At 38.8% G+C, this 18,469-nt stretch overlaps 1 protein-coding gene across 6 annotated transcripts in view; it reads right to left on the bottom strand.

The window, feature by feature from the left end:
* Positions 1-18,469, bottom strand: part of ADAMTSL3 (ADAMTS like 3) — a 193,334-nt gene that overhangs the window by 11,534 nt on the left and 163,331 nt on the right. For all 6 annotated transcript variants that reach the window (XM_075100507.1, XM_075100506.1, XM_075100508.1 and 3 more), the window contains 4 exons: positions 16,087-17,167; positions 13,904-14,031; positions 13,438-13,566; positions 1,721-1,903 (listed from right to left, as the gene is read on the bottom strand). In XM_075100507.1, coding sequence (XP_074956608.1) covers positions 1,721-1,903; positions 13,438-13,566; positions 13,904-14,031; positions 16,087-17,167 — 1,521 coding nt within the window. The remainder of the gene's footprint in view (positions 1-1,720; positions 1,904-13,437; positions 13,567-13,903; positions 14,032-16,086; positions 17,168-18,469) is intronic.

Below are 18,469 nucleotides of genomic sequence, written 5' to 3'. Positions count from 1 at the left end.
TCTCAGGACAAGGTTATTTATTATTTCATTACCAGTCGTTCACTTACAGAAATTTTAAGAAAAACAATTCTCTCAATGGAGTAAAGCCAATTCCTCTGTTACATTAGACGGAATTATGACAAAGTGCTACAACACAAAGAAGACGAAAATCTCTTAAAATCTCATTATGCATAGAGATAGCATAATGTATGCAGAATCATATCCCTATGACTATAGCAACTCCTCCTTTTTATCATATGCCAGACAGAATAACTGCCAAAAATGTGGGCAATCTGTCAGTAACACACAGTTCTTGCCACTTAGTCAACATTTCTGTTTTAATGAATGTGTACAACATCTATGATACTCCTTCCAGAATGGTTTAAATCTTTTGTTAGATTCTAACCTCTGTGGGTCATTTTACCTTGGACCAACATTTTTCCTCAGTGTGCAAAGTCTGTACAAAGCCTCCTGCTTGTCTGTGTAAACACTGGGACAAAAAAATCTCCACAGAACCACAGTGAGGCCAGTCCCATACAGGCAAAAGGCTAGTTGCCTTGTCAGCCCTTAGGAACTTTTATTAGAAAGACTGCACAGATTTTGCTCTACTGCTTGACTGCCCCAGGTCAGGCAGTAATTGCTGTAGCGAAGCCCAAAGGGCTGACTCAATGTTGCTTTAGAGAACATGGAGTCAGTGCAATCTGCTGTTCTTGACAGCAGAAGTCCTCCCATTTCACTGCAGTTTTGCACAGCCAAGAAAATTGCAGAATTTGGCCCTCTCCTATCCACCCAAGATTTATTTAAACTAATGTCATGTGACCAGGAATAGAAATGAAGTTTGGACTCTTGTGAGCAATCTTCCCAGTCATGTCATTATAATAATATTCCTCTCTGGAACATCTGAAGTTTTGATGTAGTCCAGGAAAACCGAAACCAAGGAAGCTTCAGTCTACACTCATCCTCACACAGAGACTCCTATTATGTCTTTGCTACGTCTTCCTTGGCCAGCAGCTCCAAACATCTATAACCTGCCCTATGCGTGTGTGCCTAAGAAAGCAAGCTTTGTAGGAGGATTGGCCATGTATAACAGTTTTGTACGTCGTACAGCAAAATGGTGAAAAAGTTAATCTCTAGAGCTGAATGATCCATTTATTGGAGCTATTTGCAAGGCATGATTGTATTATACAGTATTACATTATTAATCTACTTAAAATAGAGTCATTTAAATGGAGTTTTTCTTTACATTTTCTGTTCTGAGAGTTAGGAGTTCATATTCAGAGTTTTTTGTTTTCCATGTCCCTACATTTTATTGGCCTCTATAATGAAAAAAAAACCCAAACCCCAAAACGAGCCTTTGCTTTCATTTCACTGCATTTCCCTGCAGATATTCTGAATAACTCAAGCCTGCCCCATTCCACTAGATAAAAGCACTGGGAACAACGTAATATGACAGTGGATTTAGTTTTCTAATGTGTCTGCTGGTTTAAAGGCTGGTATTTGCTGGTTGGAAGCAAAACGGTGGAACAACTTTTGAAGAAGTCACAAGCCAAACCATCTGTACCTAGATCCACTATCAGAGGAAACATGAAATAGAGAACAGATCCCAGGGAGTCAGATGCAGTCAAAAATTCCAAGTTCATAATAAGGTGTTAAATAGCCCCCCAACTATTTTATTGGTTAAACTTCATAATCAAAGTGGCTCACTGTTGTTACCAGTAAGGAATTCTCATTTAGCACTTACTAGTTAAGTGGAGAACAGACGTGGCTTCAGCTTTTCCGAGAGAGTTAGTTGCTCTGCAAGTGTATGTTCCTGCATCTTCGTAGGAAACATTCCTCAGAAACAAAGAGGCATTCAAAATCAAGAAAGAATTGATTTGTAGAATGTCATTCTTCTTAAACCATGTTACATTTGGTTGAGGAACACCTTTAAAATCCAAATAATTAAAACATTTATTGAGAGAGTTAAAACATAGGTTTTATATTGCTAACTGCTACCTTAACATTCAAGAATCCTAAGTTCCTCTGTCATTTTGCGGATAGCGTAAACCAAAGTAACATTACAGCAAAACAAGTACTTCTTCCACTCAAAACTAAACTTCTCAGTTATGAGCATCCCACTGAGATTAAAGATTAAGCACTGTAACACGAGCTCACAAAACAGCTTTAAAAACCACTACCAGTCCCACAAAAGCGACATGCTCATGTGTCTTGCTACTGAAAGCTGTGAGACCATTAACCCCAATCAGGACCAATTAAGGTAATGATCTGCTCAGCATCTTTTCCTTCAACCTGCATCCCAACATATATGAAGAAAGGAATGAATATTCAATTTCTAATTTAAAATAAAGAAAAAAAAAAAGAAGTGGAGACAAAATATTTCTCTTGAAGAAAAAAAAAGGTATATTTATCAACTAGGTGAGAAAATATGTGGCCAATTTCTGCCAAAAAAACTCCTGAAAAATTCTCCGAGTAGCAGATGTCATATATAGAACTTGAAACAATGCAGTGTGAAGGAAAAGGAACAGAAAGAGATATTAACAACTAAAGAAGGGGCTCAGTTGTTAAGCAATCTCATTTACCATGTTAAAGCAAGCCAAAGGTCTATCATCACTCTTGCTGTAACACTTGAGCTCTGAGAAACTCAGCATTTGCAGATAACTTGTCATGCTAAATTTTAATCAATTAATGACTTTGGACATTTATTTTTAACTAGATAAATTTTCCCCTGGCACAGTACCACCTCTGTGGGAGGACTTCTACTGTTTTATTTTCCTAAAAAATTTGCCTTTAAAAAGATATTTTGCAAGTTGGCAAAGCAGACACTTCATTGTTTGTGCTCCAGTTAAGCTGCCACAGCAGAAGCGCTCTTTCAAAGCTCCAAAATTCTAGGTAAATCACTGAGTAAGTCTGACGTACATGTCACAGTGACTATCTGCAGAGGTGCGCAAAGGTGCAGGGCACGAGGTGAGTCAGAGCAGTTAGACTGTCTTTCACCTGAACTCTGTTTTCTTTAAATATGTCGATCAGTGCTCACTGAAGACTATCAAAACAGGTTCTGCTATAGAAGTTGAGCTGAATGTAGGACATTTGGAAGTTTCAGCCATATTGAATGCTAATTCAGTCTCCTCTCTTCACAGATCATTGTGCAGTATTACTTTACAGATGATGTCTTCATGATGTGGAATAGCCTTTAGGAACAACTTTAACATTTCAATCACTGGCTTAGCACTTCCAGTGCACACCTCAAGTTTTTCCTTTACTGTAATAGGAACCAGACATATATTTTGGAACCTGCTATTTCACTGAAGGAAAAAGCTCCCCCCACCATTTTGTCTAGAAAGACAGCAGAGAGAAACGCTCTTCTCCATAATCACAGATTTTATTCTAGACAATTTAGCAGCTGTTCAGTGCTTTTAAACTCATGAGATTGTGTTTTACTGAATAGAACTGCATAAAACAAAGCACAGATCTGCAGAGTGCACAAAGGTCCAAAAAACCAGGCTGTTGTTCAAGTTTCCAGAAGAAGCTTTATGCCACTTTGAAAAATCCTGCTGGAATTAGGATGAGGTCTTGTTTTAAGGGTCTTTTTTCCATTTTACCCCAGCTTTCTGGCTAAAGCATATCATTCTCAGACATATTTTTCCTTTACAGTGTACTTTCCATGGCCATTCAGGCTTATATACGTAGTATACAGATGGGCTGAGGAGGTGTTGTGAGGATGCTGAGCTGTTTTAATCTAAGGCCTAAAGGTTTGCAGCCAGACTACCCTCACTGGCAGCAAAATCCAGCAGACCACCAGAGCCAAAAATAAGCCAGAAGCAACACGGTTGAGACGGGACTGAAGTCAAAAGATTTAAAGTCAAATTCCACAAAACACAAAAAACACAAAAATGTTTGGAAAGGTTCAAATTTAAGCTTTTAACCTGAGCCTCTATCAAATTTCAGCCCAATATCACCCTACGATACAGTCCTCCCTCGGCTCTCACCACAGCATTCAGAAGTGTACCTCATTCCTGGGATTTAATTTAAGTAAAATAATTTCTTCCAAATTTGGTTTGTATCCTAGAGTTTATCCCGGAAAAATGGCCATGTCTCTACTCTTCTACCCGCATCTCATTCAGAGACATGTAGAGCCTTTTAAAACGTGGACTGGAGTTCAGTTTGCAAAAGAAATCTGCAGAATAGCTTTGCCTCTCATTTTAAGTCCAAAATTGGGTATCTGTCACACACCTTAAACCTAATTTAAGTTACAGCAAATGATTCCTCTTTTTTTCTCCAAAGAGCTGTATACATTTCTCTTCGGGGGAAACAAGCAAGTAATACCACACACACACAAGTAAATCAGGCCATTTCTCAAGTGACTAATGTGAATACACAAACATAAATTCTAGGTCTAAGGAGCAGAAGTGCGGACAGAGCCCTGCATGGCAGTCCAGCAACCAGTCTGCCTGAAACGCAGGGTGAATCCATCCAAGTAATCTTAGGGGTGCTGTCACTTACAGATAAAGAAGAGGGAATCATTTAAATACATAATAGAAAAAACAACACTATTATGCATTAGATATGGTTATTGCACACAGTCATTTTAAAACAGATTTAATGTTATCTAGATACCTTCAGGGTGTATCCATCCATAAATGTGAGATGTTTGAGCTGAAAATAGTAGTGGGGATAACCACAACATCCCTGCGTTGTATTTTACCTAAAACTACTGGGAAGTAAGAATTTTATCTAAGAGTTAATAATTTTTGTGTATGCTGAGTCCCTCTGAGCTGGCCTCTTCACAATCACTTTGGGGACCCTTCAAGTTTTTGCATTTCATGGTTCCTTTTCTTTCCCCAACCTTTGTATTTTATGGAAACCAATTCGCTATCTGAGAGTGAGCCTGGGACATATTGGACCATCTGCTTAAGAACAGCTGGTATTTGCAATCAAGCTCCTTCTGTGTCCTTTTTCATGGGCTTTTGGTTAGGTTGCCATTAAGAGTATTAAGGCAAATCCTCAGCTTGAGCCCTGACCTAAGACAAAAAGGAAGATACCTTTCAGAGAAGTGTTCAGGGACCTATTACAGGTTGGAGTATAGCATGAAGGGAGGAGAGGGGACAGGACTCTGCACACCCTGCAGTCAGGACATAGCTGCATGCTAGGAATCAGGGGCCTCTAACCCTGCTTTTCAGGGGAACCCAAAACTGGTGAGCATGAACGTGATATAAAGCTTTCAGAGAGGTGCAGTAGAGAATTTGGCCAGAAAAAAGGTTTTATTGTGTGGTGCTATCCCATCTGCTGATAGACACCTTATAAATGGATTAAAGAAAGAAATTAAACAGGAGAAAAAAACATCCCGTACAGTCCAGCTCCTTTGCATCCTTCCACAAAGCAGCATGTACATTTTATTCTCTCCTGCCCAGCTTTGGTTTATCTGTATGTTCATATTGCCAGTGAAAAATCCTTTTCTGCTGTAACTCTCATGAGAGACACTGAGTTCTTGTGCATACTGTCATTCTGGAATTCCTATCAGGAGAAACTCTTACTGTTAGAGAATACTAAACCCCCCTATTTTTAGGTGTGCATTTACCTTTTGAATAGTCTCATAACGTAGCACATAGCACAACCCCAGCGTGCAGGCACCATTGATACACTTCAGGTGAAAAACCTTCCAATCATGCAGATTTTTGATGCTTTTCCTTTAGAAACTAGACTCCATATTTACTAATCCTGAGACAAGGGTTTTCCTCCCTCGTGATATGCAGCACTGCACACTGAGTTAAGTTTCATCTATCAGCTCTTGTGAGAAAGCAAAGTATACAATTCCCACATTCCTCAAGACAAGACTCTTACAGTAGCACTGTGGAAAACGCCAGCTTTCCTACACAGAAACTGCAGGATAGAGTTCAAGCATACCATCAAATTGGAAAAAAGCACCCTTTTTTTCTAGGCAAATAGGTAAGGCCTAAAACCTGTGCTTTATCCTATAGTATTCATGTGAATAGAACTTTAAAAGTTTTAAGCACTGTTTTCTTATCCAAGGAGAAACTAAACAAAAATAAGCCAAATGACAAGGTGTTGGTATTTTTTTCTTTTTCTTTCTTAAAGGTGACAAACTGAATGGAGCTGAGCTTATACTTAAGCTTTGGGGCATATTTGTAGGAGTTCATGGAGGGAGTTCATCCTGTGCACAATGTTGAATTTTACTGCAGATGCTTGACTCTCCTTTACATAAAGGTTGGTGTACATAGGGACTTTACATGGACAAAAATAACATTCACACTGACTTCAAGAGCCTTTTCCATTACAGAATTTTAGCAGAAGACTATTAACAGAGATATTTAAAAACGAATTATGTTGAATTCTAAAACTATTTCCTCCTCACTGTAATAATTTTCTGCCCTCTGGTCTGACTCAAAGAAGTTTCTACTCTTGTCATTTGTTCTTTCCTGGACAGTTTTAAAATGTCTTCCCTTTCACCTTACTGCCCAAATTTAACACATCTGCATAAGCTTCTTCTGAAGAATGGCTGCATTTCTGTAACCATCAGACGACACTAAATCATTCTGGGAATCATTTCCTAGACCTTCTGTTCACAAAAAATGTAAATCTTCAGTTTGTAATCCTGGAAGGAAGTCATTCCCTATCTACATCCAAGAAAATATTACTTTCAAGCTGAAGAATTCCTGGTTTGATCCCCAGCCAGTACAAAAAGGGGAAGAGGCAAGAGATGGCCTGTAGCCACCTTTGTTTCCTTCATACCCCACCTCCACGCAGATGCAGCTGAGGAGGAGCCCAAAGGTATTGACTCACCCAAACTGCCAAAGGTTCAGAATCCCTGAGTGCAGCTTAGATCCCACTGATTCAAATGGGAGATTCATCGCTGACACCAGCTAGTAGCAGAGTCAAACAATCATACCCTATGGCTCCAAGTCAGGAAAGCACTTAAGCATAGGATTAAATCCATCCCTATTAGAGAATGCAATTAAACACATGCTTGGAATTAAGAATGGCTGTAATTGTCCTTCATGAACACAGATGCATTCCTGAACTTGGGCCTTCTTAGTCTTAGAAAAATCAGAATCTTACTTTTGCAATGGATCTAAATCCTCAGATGTTAAAAATTTCTACGATAGACATAAGTGGCTATAAAACTTTAAAATTAGTTTAATCTATTTTTCTGACCTCAAACACAGGTTATTTTCCACTAGCACCGGAGCAGCTCTAAAATACTCAATGTTCCATGAAAAAAGTAATTTTCTACCATGAGTGGCCCTGGGACAGCAAATGTTATGGAAAAAAATCTCCAGCTCCGGATGGGACTGTGAAACACGTGTTTAAAAAAAGGAAAAAAAAAAAAAGGAATCCACACTATAGGGTGCCCTTAAAATATTCAGTGTTCAAAACCAAATTTCTTCCAACCTTGAAAGCCCTATGAAATATTACACACCATAAAAATCTTGGCCTACTAACTAGTTGCTCTAAAACATTGGATATGTCTTCAGAAATTTTCCCCCCAGCTATGTAGAATCTCATAAACTATTCTGTATTTCCCATTCAAAAGCAAGGCAGAACTGTGCTGGCACAAATCACATTTTGCTACACTTCGCTAAAAGTTTACCTGACTTTATAGGCTAAATTCACATGTCATCTTTCAGAGGAAACTATTCTGGGTCAGTAATACAATGGATGTCACCTGATTATTATTTATTCTACACTCTCTAACATCTACAGTGGATTTAACATAATTTACAATGCAATTTCTTTGATTGATACATCTTCATATTTTCTCCAGCAGAAGTCACAAACTACCTTTCTATTCACCTGAACTATGCTTGAGCAATCAGCATCGAGTGAGCCCTATAAAGCCTAAACCATGCTGCTACTGAAATTGCCTGCATGAATCTTGCCGACTTCACTGGGAATAATAGTCTTGGACAGAGCCAGCATGAGACATTTTGGCGCTGAGTATGATCCTCCAACCTGCCCTCTGATACTGCCCCATTCTCTCACAACCTTTCCTCTTCCTACAGCCATGCAACAGCCCCTCTTCCTAGGTGGTAGCAACATCTGGCAAGAGTTAGATATACTTACTGACATCTGGTGACCTCCTTAGAAGGGTTCCTGAAGCAAGACCCCTTCCCATCCCACCCTTGCTACAGCTCTGTCGGGTACTGTTTAGTTCTCTGGCTGTCAGCTCAAAGAGAACTTGATGTTTTTTCCAGCTGCAGAAGTTTAAGGCTAATATTTTTTAAAATCAGGCATTTAGAATAAGGCAACTATATTTGGGCAACTAAATAGAGGATCTGCGTGAGTATGAACTCAGAAATGAATGCTAGACTTAATTCTGTAGTCGACCCCCAACAAAGACTTGGTTGGTATGCATTAGGGTAATTCTACAATCTAGCACCCTTTACAGAGACTGTTTTGCCCAACTGGTTAGTAATTATACTTTCACTTTGCTGAAGAGCCATCCTATATCACCAAGGACACAGACATTTATGGTCATAAAGCAGATACCTACTCAGGGACTTGGAAAATATAATTTTATCAGACATTAAAGAACCACACAGGAATTGCCATTCTTAGTCAAACCTGAAGTCCACTTAACTCAGCACTTTGTGTCCAGTGATGGGCACCGGGGGATGTGTAGGCAAAGAGTACTAAAATCATGGCACTTGTTGAAAGACGCTTCCTCAATATATCTTCCTAGCTTCTAGAACCAGAGGTAGTTCTTAGACCATCATGCTTGTTTCCTCTACTAATTCTCTTCTCTCTACCTTTCTAGCACTACTATATCCTTTTGAAGATGAGATTAGCAAGTCACAAACAGGATTCACCACAGCAATGACCAATTTATATTTCCTATTCTTTTGTCCACTCCTCTGCCATTAGTTTTGGTTTGCCTTTATGGACACCACCCAGGGGGTGTGCTGGTGTTCCCACAGGACTAACCAGCATGACTCCACGCATCCTTCACTGAGTGGCAGTCATTCAGGTACAGCCATGTGTACATGTCTATATTTAAGGTTACTTGGTCTATATATACATTTATTCTGCAAATTCTGAACATCCGTTATCCTCCTTTAGCTATTAAACTTTTTTTTTGTGATCCCGCTGTAAATCTTTGCAGACAGTTTTAGGTCTGATTAGCCTTTATAAATCTTGACTCCTCACATCATTGGTCAACTAACTGTTCACATTCTTTTTCAGAACTTTTATAAAATGTTGAACATCACAAATCCCAGAATGGAGTCTTGGGGCACCCTACTGGTAACCTCTCTCCACTGTAACATTTGATCACTTGCTCCTTCCGATGTTTTAATTGGATACTAACCAACAAGTTATCCTCTTCTTTTATACTATAAGAATTTGTTAAACTTTGCCTAGGGAACTTAGTGACAGCTTTTCGCAAACTGAAGTAGCAGGTATTCAGGGAATACCCACATACTTGCTGAGCATTCTAAGAACTCTCACAGATTTTTGAAATTTTTCCTTCCTCTAATACAATCCATCTTAACCCCTCCTGAATTAGGAATTTGAAGGAAACCCCTACCCTCAATAAAGAGAGCTGTGAGAGAAAGGGAGAAATGCAGACCAAAAAAAAGCAATGCTGTAAAACATTCCAGTTTATGTTTTTTCCCCCCACAACTCTGTAGGCCATATCTACATCAGCAAGTAGTGGAGGGCATGAAGAATGTGCTTGTAAAGAGATGCAGCTGGTACCAACATCCCAGAACATACCCGGTGTGTGTTTGGATGAGGGTTGTTTTGCACTACACTTGGCAGATCTTGCCTGGACCCTTGGACTTACTGCCCCTTAGTATTTGGAAGGTAATAGGTGTAGTCCCCAGGCACACCTTTCAGTGGAATTATATCCAAAGGCATTCAGTTTTCAGGTTCCCAGACTGTTGCAAGGTGCGAAGTAAAGCACAATTAAGCTTTTGAAGTAAATCTTTCAGTCCTTCCCACTTATGCCTGATCCAAACAAAAACTCTAATGTAGATGCACTTAGAGCAAAAAGAAGCATATTTTCCTTTTATTACACTAATAATAAATAGTGTCATTCCTTCCTCATAAAATAAATCTGTACCTACCCCTTTAAACCTTTGGAATCTAAAACACACAAAAAACCTGAAAGAAATGAAGAGCCAGAATCCTATGTATTCTGCTAATTTTCTTCACTGAGATGTCTTCTGAGGGGTTAAGCATAAAGGACACAGAACAGCATCAAAGTTACATTTGGAAGAGCGTGGGTAAATGAAGGAACAGATGGAAAATCAGATTCTTGATTCGTCTGGATCTGTTTCAAGTTCCAATACTGACAGCAAGTAGCTGGGTCCATCTTTGTGAAACGTATGTGCAAAAAGATGACCCTGATTCAACAGGTTTTGTGTATTTCTCACAATTTTTTTATCCATTTGTTATTCTTAGAGAGCTAAAATATATTCATAGAAATGAGAATTTGGATGAAGATAGAGTTTCTGCTTTTAAAAGCCTCTGTGCCAAGCTATTTCAGAGATGCAACATAATGTATAAACAACCTCGCCAGGATATTTCCCTGCTCCACTCTCACCAGCAGGTGGCAGACAATGCACATTTTCCACATATTTTTAATTTTTTCCCTATTTTACTTCAATCGAGAACTTTCAAGGTTTCACAATAAATGGAGTCTGACAGTTTTAGTTTATTTTAGTAATAATCACAAGGCGATCTTTTCTGCAAATACAATAAATGTTATCCAAGAGTAATTTGGAGCAATCAGTGTTGATATTTATACCATGTGTGTTGATTGAAAAGCTGTTGGCCGTAAGAATGGAATATGAATCTATCCAGAATGTTATGAATATCTTCTAGCATGTGCTCGTGTGGGAGCTATAAAAGTGAGTTTATTATAATTAGTGGAAAAATACTTTTGTTAAAAGAAATCAATACCATTAGCTTCAGCAGCTTAGCTAGCTTTTCTTAATCTATTCCTTGATGTTGTTCTATTTACCAGGCCACACCGCTCTTTAGCATTTCAACGTTTTTTTTTCAATCTGAACGTGATTTTTGGAGTGTGCAAGAAAGACTTTCAAGAGGACAAAAAGATCCAAATTGGTAACAATTGAAAAAAAAAGGGAAAAAAAACCTGTAGTCAGCTAGCTAACATTGTATGTAACATTAAACTTCACATCCTTTCCATTAAAACCATCAAATGAGCTGTCCTGTGTAACACAGCCTGATGAACCCAGAGCCCCTTAAGTGGAATATACTTGGTTCTCTTCAGGCTGTGCATAATTAAAGGGCATATCGTACAGCCATTAGCCAGCCACTAGAGGAAGCTGGGAAGTGTATCTTTCCTTACATCACCTCCTCTCTACTTTCACAACTGTCTTTGTCAGACTGTTGGGTAGGCTGCTCCTACCTCCAGCTGACATTCTGCTCCTGATGATATTCTCTCCTAAACAAACCATTAATTTACCATTTTGCATATGTGCATAATTTTTATATGTGTTTCAGAAAGAAAATTCCTGAATAGACCATACACTGGTAGGCACAAAACATAGAACTCAATATGCAGATTTATTCACAGAGAAACTATGGTTTGAACAACTACAAAAAAAGTATTATAGGTTATTCAGCCTATAAAAAAAAACCCAAACCAAAAAAAAAAAACCTCAGAAATCATTGCAGCCAAGAAATTTAGAAGTAATTTAAGAATTCTGGTAGTGGCATGGACCTAATATTCTTCACACACACAGGGACCTTATTCATTAGATCGTTCTTCTTACGGAGAACTATTTTGTGGGCTAGCAAGAGTCCAGTAGATCTGCTTGACATGTCTGATGAGGAGAAAACTACTCTTGCAGACTCAAATTGTTTACAGGAACAGGACTTTTAGAGTGCATAGAAATATTAGTATTTTTTCTGATTCAGACTCTCGCTTGTCTGATAATTCACATGATGTTTTATCAGCATTCACAACAAAGTTCTCATCCTACTACACTGCAAATGGACATACTTTTGGGTGCCACCTATTAGACGAACATATTAACATAAAGTGCTATTAAGTTCAGTCTTCTAAAGTCAGTGGTTTAGTAATTTTCATTAAGGGAAAGAGATCGGAAAAACTCTGCTTACATAATTTTGTAGTTTTTCTGCTTCTAGGCTTAGTGACATTTTAAGACACGAAGGCTCTATTTTATTCACAAACAGTAATACTTACTTCCTCGGCAATGACAGAAAATAAAGCAATTAGATAAATCATTTTTTAAGTCAACACTGGTGTCTTAGCATAACTAAAGTTTGGCTCATGAATATACACAGTTCTAAAGCATTTGGAAATCTACAGTCCCCTGTGAAAATATTAATTTATATTTAAATTGCTAACTGCTTACCCATCCTAACAATATTAATATTAACAGTGTGACATTAACTCTCTGCTGAATTTGAGATGTAGGTCAGTTATAGGGTTGCCAAACTATGGTTGGAAAATATTACTTCATCAAAGAATTAGCCTTGGTACAACAGTGAATAGCAGAGCCACGTGTCCTAATATATGTCAGCCTGGCGCCACTATTGTATGTGGAACTATTTACATATATATATTTTTCTATCACTACTCTGGTTCAGTATCAACATGCTTGCAATATGCACCCCCCCAGCAATACGAATGTGAACAGCAGACTGACTTCTCTGAAGTCTCTCTTTGCACTCAGTTCACTGTTGTTACCACTTCCATACATCATCTTCAACAAGGCACAAAAGGCTGACCTGGGCTTATTAAATATTTGACAGAATATCGCTTCTGTAAGTTATATCGTACACTTTAAACTTAACAGATAGTAATGATGAGATTAAAAAGAAAATATCTACCTTTCCAACAAAGGACTAGAAAATAAAATGAAGCAGTGAACTGCTTAATGCATGTAGCTTCTGATTAACGCTAATGCTGCTCCGCAGATGTTGAGCTAGAAAATATCTGTACGCTCCTATGGCTTGTCGCTTTTCTTTGTTTCCTTATTGCAGCTGCAGACTGATGGCTCTAAAAGGTAAGTTTCCTTCACTGTCAGGTTTAAAGTTCTATTAAGCTATGGCTGGAGATTTCATTTTCAGTTTTAACAACAGTCTAGACATACGTGCATCTCAAACAGGGATAAGGAAAGTTCTCTGATGAGCAAGTCAGCTGGCCATGCTTGCTATTGCAGCAAGATAGTAATTCACTCTGGTGGGCTTTAAGTTCTGTAGTGGAGCCTCAGACCACTTCATGGAAAGAAAAGCACTCTTAAAGGAAAGTCTGTTTGAACATATACATATGTGTGTAGATTAAAGTGACAGACAGAAAAGAAATGGGACTGGTGTGGGTGACATGCCTAATAAAAAATGACTAGTGATCAATGATTTTCTGCCTTCACTGGTAATTTCTTTCAGGATGTAAGGTAAACTTCTGATTCCAACATTACAGGGAATTTCAGTGGATCTCTTGCTTACCTGTCACTGGACATTCAACCATAATATTTGCTCCAATTCGTGCCACGATTGTACCTCCAACAACTGTCGAGAAACTGCTGGCTTCCACATTTGTAACATTTGACACAGAGGACAAGATGACAGGAATCTCTTTGAAATTAAAGGAATAATCAGTTTTAAAAGATTTATTTGACTTTTAAATATAAATCCTGTATTTAAATTCATCATGTTTGGAACAGAATTCAGTTTGCAAACCAGCAGCCAGAAAATACAGGTGGGATAGATACAAGCAGTCTCAGTTCACACCTGCTGTGGTTTTAGAGCAACAAGACCATTTTACTGCTACCTGTTAAATCAGGCGGAGTTTCATGGATTGCCAACAAAATAAACTATTTCACATCAGAGCGGGGATGGGTGCTTATATATGTAAAAAACCCCAAAACCAAAACACCAAACAAACCATGCCTGATTCTGTGGGCAGTCTTACCTGCACGCAATAGCAATGATGTTTCCATATCAAAACCAAAGTCATTAACAACCAGGCATCCATATGTACCAAGTTCCTTTTGAGTAGGGTTCTGAATCTGCAGTTTTCCAATGGTGTCCAGGATCACCCTGCAGAATATTGAAGGAGAGACAAGGGTTACTACCCTGGGACAAACCCAGCTGAATCTTCTTGCAAGAGTTACAGATACGGCAGCAAAACTCCTTTTTAGGAGTTCACCATTCTAGACCAATGCATGCAGTAACAGTTCTGTCTCATCCTTGGTGACAAGTAGGGACCGCTAAGCCATACATACATGGAAGATTCTTCAGCCATTTGGAAGACAGTGAGTTTGCTACTACAAACCAGAATCCCTCAGGAACAGCAGCACGAATAAATCAGATTACCACAATTAAAAGTATTAGGCTTGGCAAGAAATCCATCTCTCCAGAGCAAGCTTGGTTTTCAACAGGATTGGGGAATTCACAAATGCATGGTCTAATCTGGCTTCCAAATTACTGTAGGGTTGGTTGGTTTTTTTAAAATATTATCATCATTAAAGCTCAAGTCTTCCACCAAAAACCCACAGGTGTCTTGAATATCTTGCCTGCCATCTGAGAGGATCACAGAGAGCATCACAGGCTGGGGAGGAAGCTGAAAACAGCAGCCTGGATTTTACCCCTTGTTACGTTTCCCAGCAGTAAGTTACACGAGTTAGTTACATTCATCACGCCCCCAAAAAAATAGTAGTTCAGGCATTGCACCACACTAGGTACATGTACAAAAGGAAGATACACCCAAAACATATTAAAAATACTTGTGTCTCAACAAAACAAGCCACCTCATGCATGGCTAAGTATGGCCTTCTTTTACAAACCCAACAGATAAACAGCCCATTCACCTCCTTACCTTCTTTTTCAGATGTAATATTATTAATATTATTGCTTTTGAGTAGATGCACATATATATGGATTTGTGTATAAGAAACCTTACTGTAAAAAAAGTAGGAAGGAAACTTTCTTTGCCAATGTACACCCCCTTAAGTGCAAGAATACCAGCCTAGGCTGAAACAAAGGCAATTTATGAAAGCAGCCATTAGGAATCAAACAGATACTCATGAATAAACAAAACACCATCACGTCCAAAAATATGAAGGTATCACTTGCAACAAGTTAATGAGAAATTATACCTATTTCCCAAAATAAACATCACTGGTGAGAGCTACGTGGTTCCAAAAACATTTGCACTGTTAAAAATGGCTTCGTTTTGGTGTCTTTGCTTTAACTGATAGCCCTGCAGAAGTATATTTTTCTTGGCAGTGCGGACAATCAGTTAAGTATGTTGAGAAATATCCAACAGCGCCTTTATCATTTCAGAATCATTTTTTTCATTACTCAAGAGCTAGCTATAATTCCAAGAGGCTCACACACAGAGTTATTATTATCAGGTGAGCTTCTAATTTATCAGCAATGAAGTAAAAGTATTTTCTCAGTCTTGAGCAAATATCTGACTAGAACACACGCTTGCTGTACTTGTTTTCCGGGTACAGTTCTCAAATGTGATGGCAATACAGGTTCTTTATTATTTTGTATTCCACTATTTTCAGAAGTCTGTAAATTCTAAAGCATTGAAAAAAAATCCAAAAAAGCTCATTCTTTTTAAATTGAAGCTATGCAGCTACAGTTATACCTAAAGATTTACTGTGTTGAAGGATGGTGAGGGTACCAGTGGTATTTTCCCTCCTTAAAAAAGAGTAAGAATTAAGACTTTTTTTCATCTATGCCGTGGTAGAAGTTTTTAATGTGTTCCCACTGTATTTGGTATATGAACAAATCCAATAGGCTTCTTAATTTGAGTATAAATCTGTTCATTTTCTGATGCAGCTGAAATGATTAAGGCAGATCACAAAACAAACTGTTAGGGCATCGAAACACTTAGTAAAAAAAGTCAATCCATACATGTAATATTGTGGGGATGGACACACACTTGTATGTTAGTAAAGCCAAACAATGTGACAAGACACTTGAAGGAAAAAAAATAGTTAAATAAAAAAATGGAAGGCGCAGTGTTCATGCTTATCTCATTTTTACAACAGTATGTTTTAATATTGCACAGCAGGGTGGGTTTTGACAGTTGATAGTGACATAATAAGTCATTAAAAAATAAAAGAGAAGCTATTTACTTACTTCTCAGAGACTTTTAATGTCTCGCCGTCTTTTGTCCAAGTATATTTCACTTCACTAATACCAGCTGTTTCACACAGTAGATTGACAGCACGAGTATTCTTGGTCAGAAAAACCGTATTTCCAATTCGTACAGTTACTGTTTTGTTGAAGGAAACTCGAGGAATTTCCTTTTGCCTCATAATAACTGGAACCTTCTGGTTAAACATTAACTTATCAACAGTTTTTGTGCTGAAACGTTCAGATTCATTGGGTGATTTGCCTTTGAGTTTTGAGGCAAGTTTCTCATCCTGGGCCCCCTTCCATTTTTCAGTAGTTGGTTGTGGAGGCCTAGATAATTCAGCAACTAATTGATAAATGACCTGGGATGCCAAGTCATCATTGACTTCTCCAGTTTCAATGAGCTGACTCATGTTCCTGATCAGTTCTTCAAACTGCACCGTGTCCATGCTGTAGGCACCTTGGAGAACAGCTGCCTCCAGTCGTTTATTTTTGAATTCACGAGAGCTGAAGTCTTCTGCTGAATTACTCCCAAAGGTTTCAAGATTTTGCAGAAATGGCTGATCATTTACTTGCCGGTCACCCAGATAGAGCTCATTCTTCTTACTCCACATTTGCCACATTTTGCTCATTTTATGCCATTTGGCCCCAAAGCTGTTGGCCTCGTTGTGATCTGTGTTACTGCTCTCACTGCCATGTTTTCTAAGATTTGGTGGTTCTATCAATCTGTTGTCAGTACCAATGAGTTTGAGTACAAATGTTTCATGCACAGAGCCTGCAATACACCGGTACACACCAATATCAGGAGCTTCAAGACTATGTATTTTCAATGAGCCTGACTTAGTGATGCCTAGTCTTTTAGAGTTTTGTAAGTGTTGTCCATCTTTCTCCCACCGGATAAGTGATTTCTGGAACCTTCGCACAGGGCACTTAATTACGACAGATGTTTTTGGAAGTAAGTAGGCTCGGCTTCCTATGGTAAAATTAATGCGCTTCTCTTGTCTGGTTTGAATATAGACTCGGTGAATACTGACGATCTGAGGTCCATGAGCAGGATACTTTTCTGGAAGCTTTGGTTTAATCTCTGAAAGAAAACAAAGTGTTGAAAAGTATCTAATCATTGGCACTCATGCTTACAAAATCTGCTTTTCTCAGAATGCTTGACAGAGCTTTTCCTGACTTTGTTCAAGTCAGATTGCAACACGCTGAGCTTTTATCTGAGTCACAAAAATGCGAAAATATGAACAACACGAGACCATAACATTCCCCTGCTCCAGCCAAGAATTCTATTGCTTCTTCCCCAAGTTTCCTAACAATAAAAAGATACAGGCAACATATACCTATATGAAGGACGTAGATGGTGCACACATATGTAAATGTATATATAGATGCATTATGTAATATATTAAATTATATCCTATTATGGTTATGTTTCCTATATATTTCCTGTTACTGCCTCAGAAAGGCAAGGCATGACCAGAATGGAAAAAGTCAATCAGAAATTTTGAACACATTATCACTTTCCCCACATTTGAGCTCTGTCAAGTGCAGAATGACCTAAATAGAACAAAACCTATCAAAGAAGTAAGGCTCCCCTTGACTGTTATTTAAATTGTTGGCTGGCCATGCTGGTTGTCTGATTGAGTCAAGCCAAACTGATAGCAACACAGGAGGTGAAAGAAGCAGTCAGTGAAGACACAGTACATGCAACCAGCAAAGCCACCCTGTAATCATTGGCTGAGGGTAATTTCTTTGGGTTGAAAGATGAGTTGCTCATAGTGTTGTGCCAAGAAACCAGGGAGGAAAGAGAGAAACAAGCCAGAATTTTGAGAGGTTGAATATAGTAATCAGATGAATTGACAAAAGCAGACAGTAACTGCATAAAGCTTCATGCAGACTGGGTATGGAGACACTGGGTATTATGAAGCTCCTCCTGCACTGTACTGCAGGCGCTTGGATGCTGAAAGGTTTCTAGGGAGCTGCCTGAATGAATACCACCACAGGCGGGCTTTCCCAGCAGTGCTGGGTAGGCACACTGGAGACAACATGAGAATGACTACAATTTTTCGGATACCACTGTGTTGACTCACTGCTGGCAAATACTGTGCCCCACTTTGATCAGTAGAACTAATCTAAGAAAACACTAGGTAGGTGAGAAACAAAGCGCTGTAGGAGGCGTGGAGCAAGGGCACACACCCCCTGAGTTCATTCCATGCAAGATGAAATTGGCCAGCTGAGAAGAGTCGGGAAACACTCTGTGTTGGTGCTAGAAAACAGCCAGATTGTGTGTGGTGACCCAGCCTTTTGGTATGCGACAGATTAAAAACTCAGAGCCTGCAGAATAAGTTGATGAGCCAGGAAATGGACACACAAATCAAAATGCTTC

This window comes from Phalacrocorax aristotelis, chromosome 7, assembly GCF_949628215.1.
Source record: "Phalacrocorax aristotelis chromosome 7, bGulAri2.1, whole genome shotgun sequence".
Lineage (NCBI taxonomy): Eukaryota > Metazoa > Chordata > Aves > Suliformes > Phalacrocoracidae > Phalacrocorax > Phalacrocorax aristotelis.
This window is presented reverse-complemented; position numbering and strand designations above follow the sequence as displayed.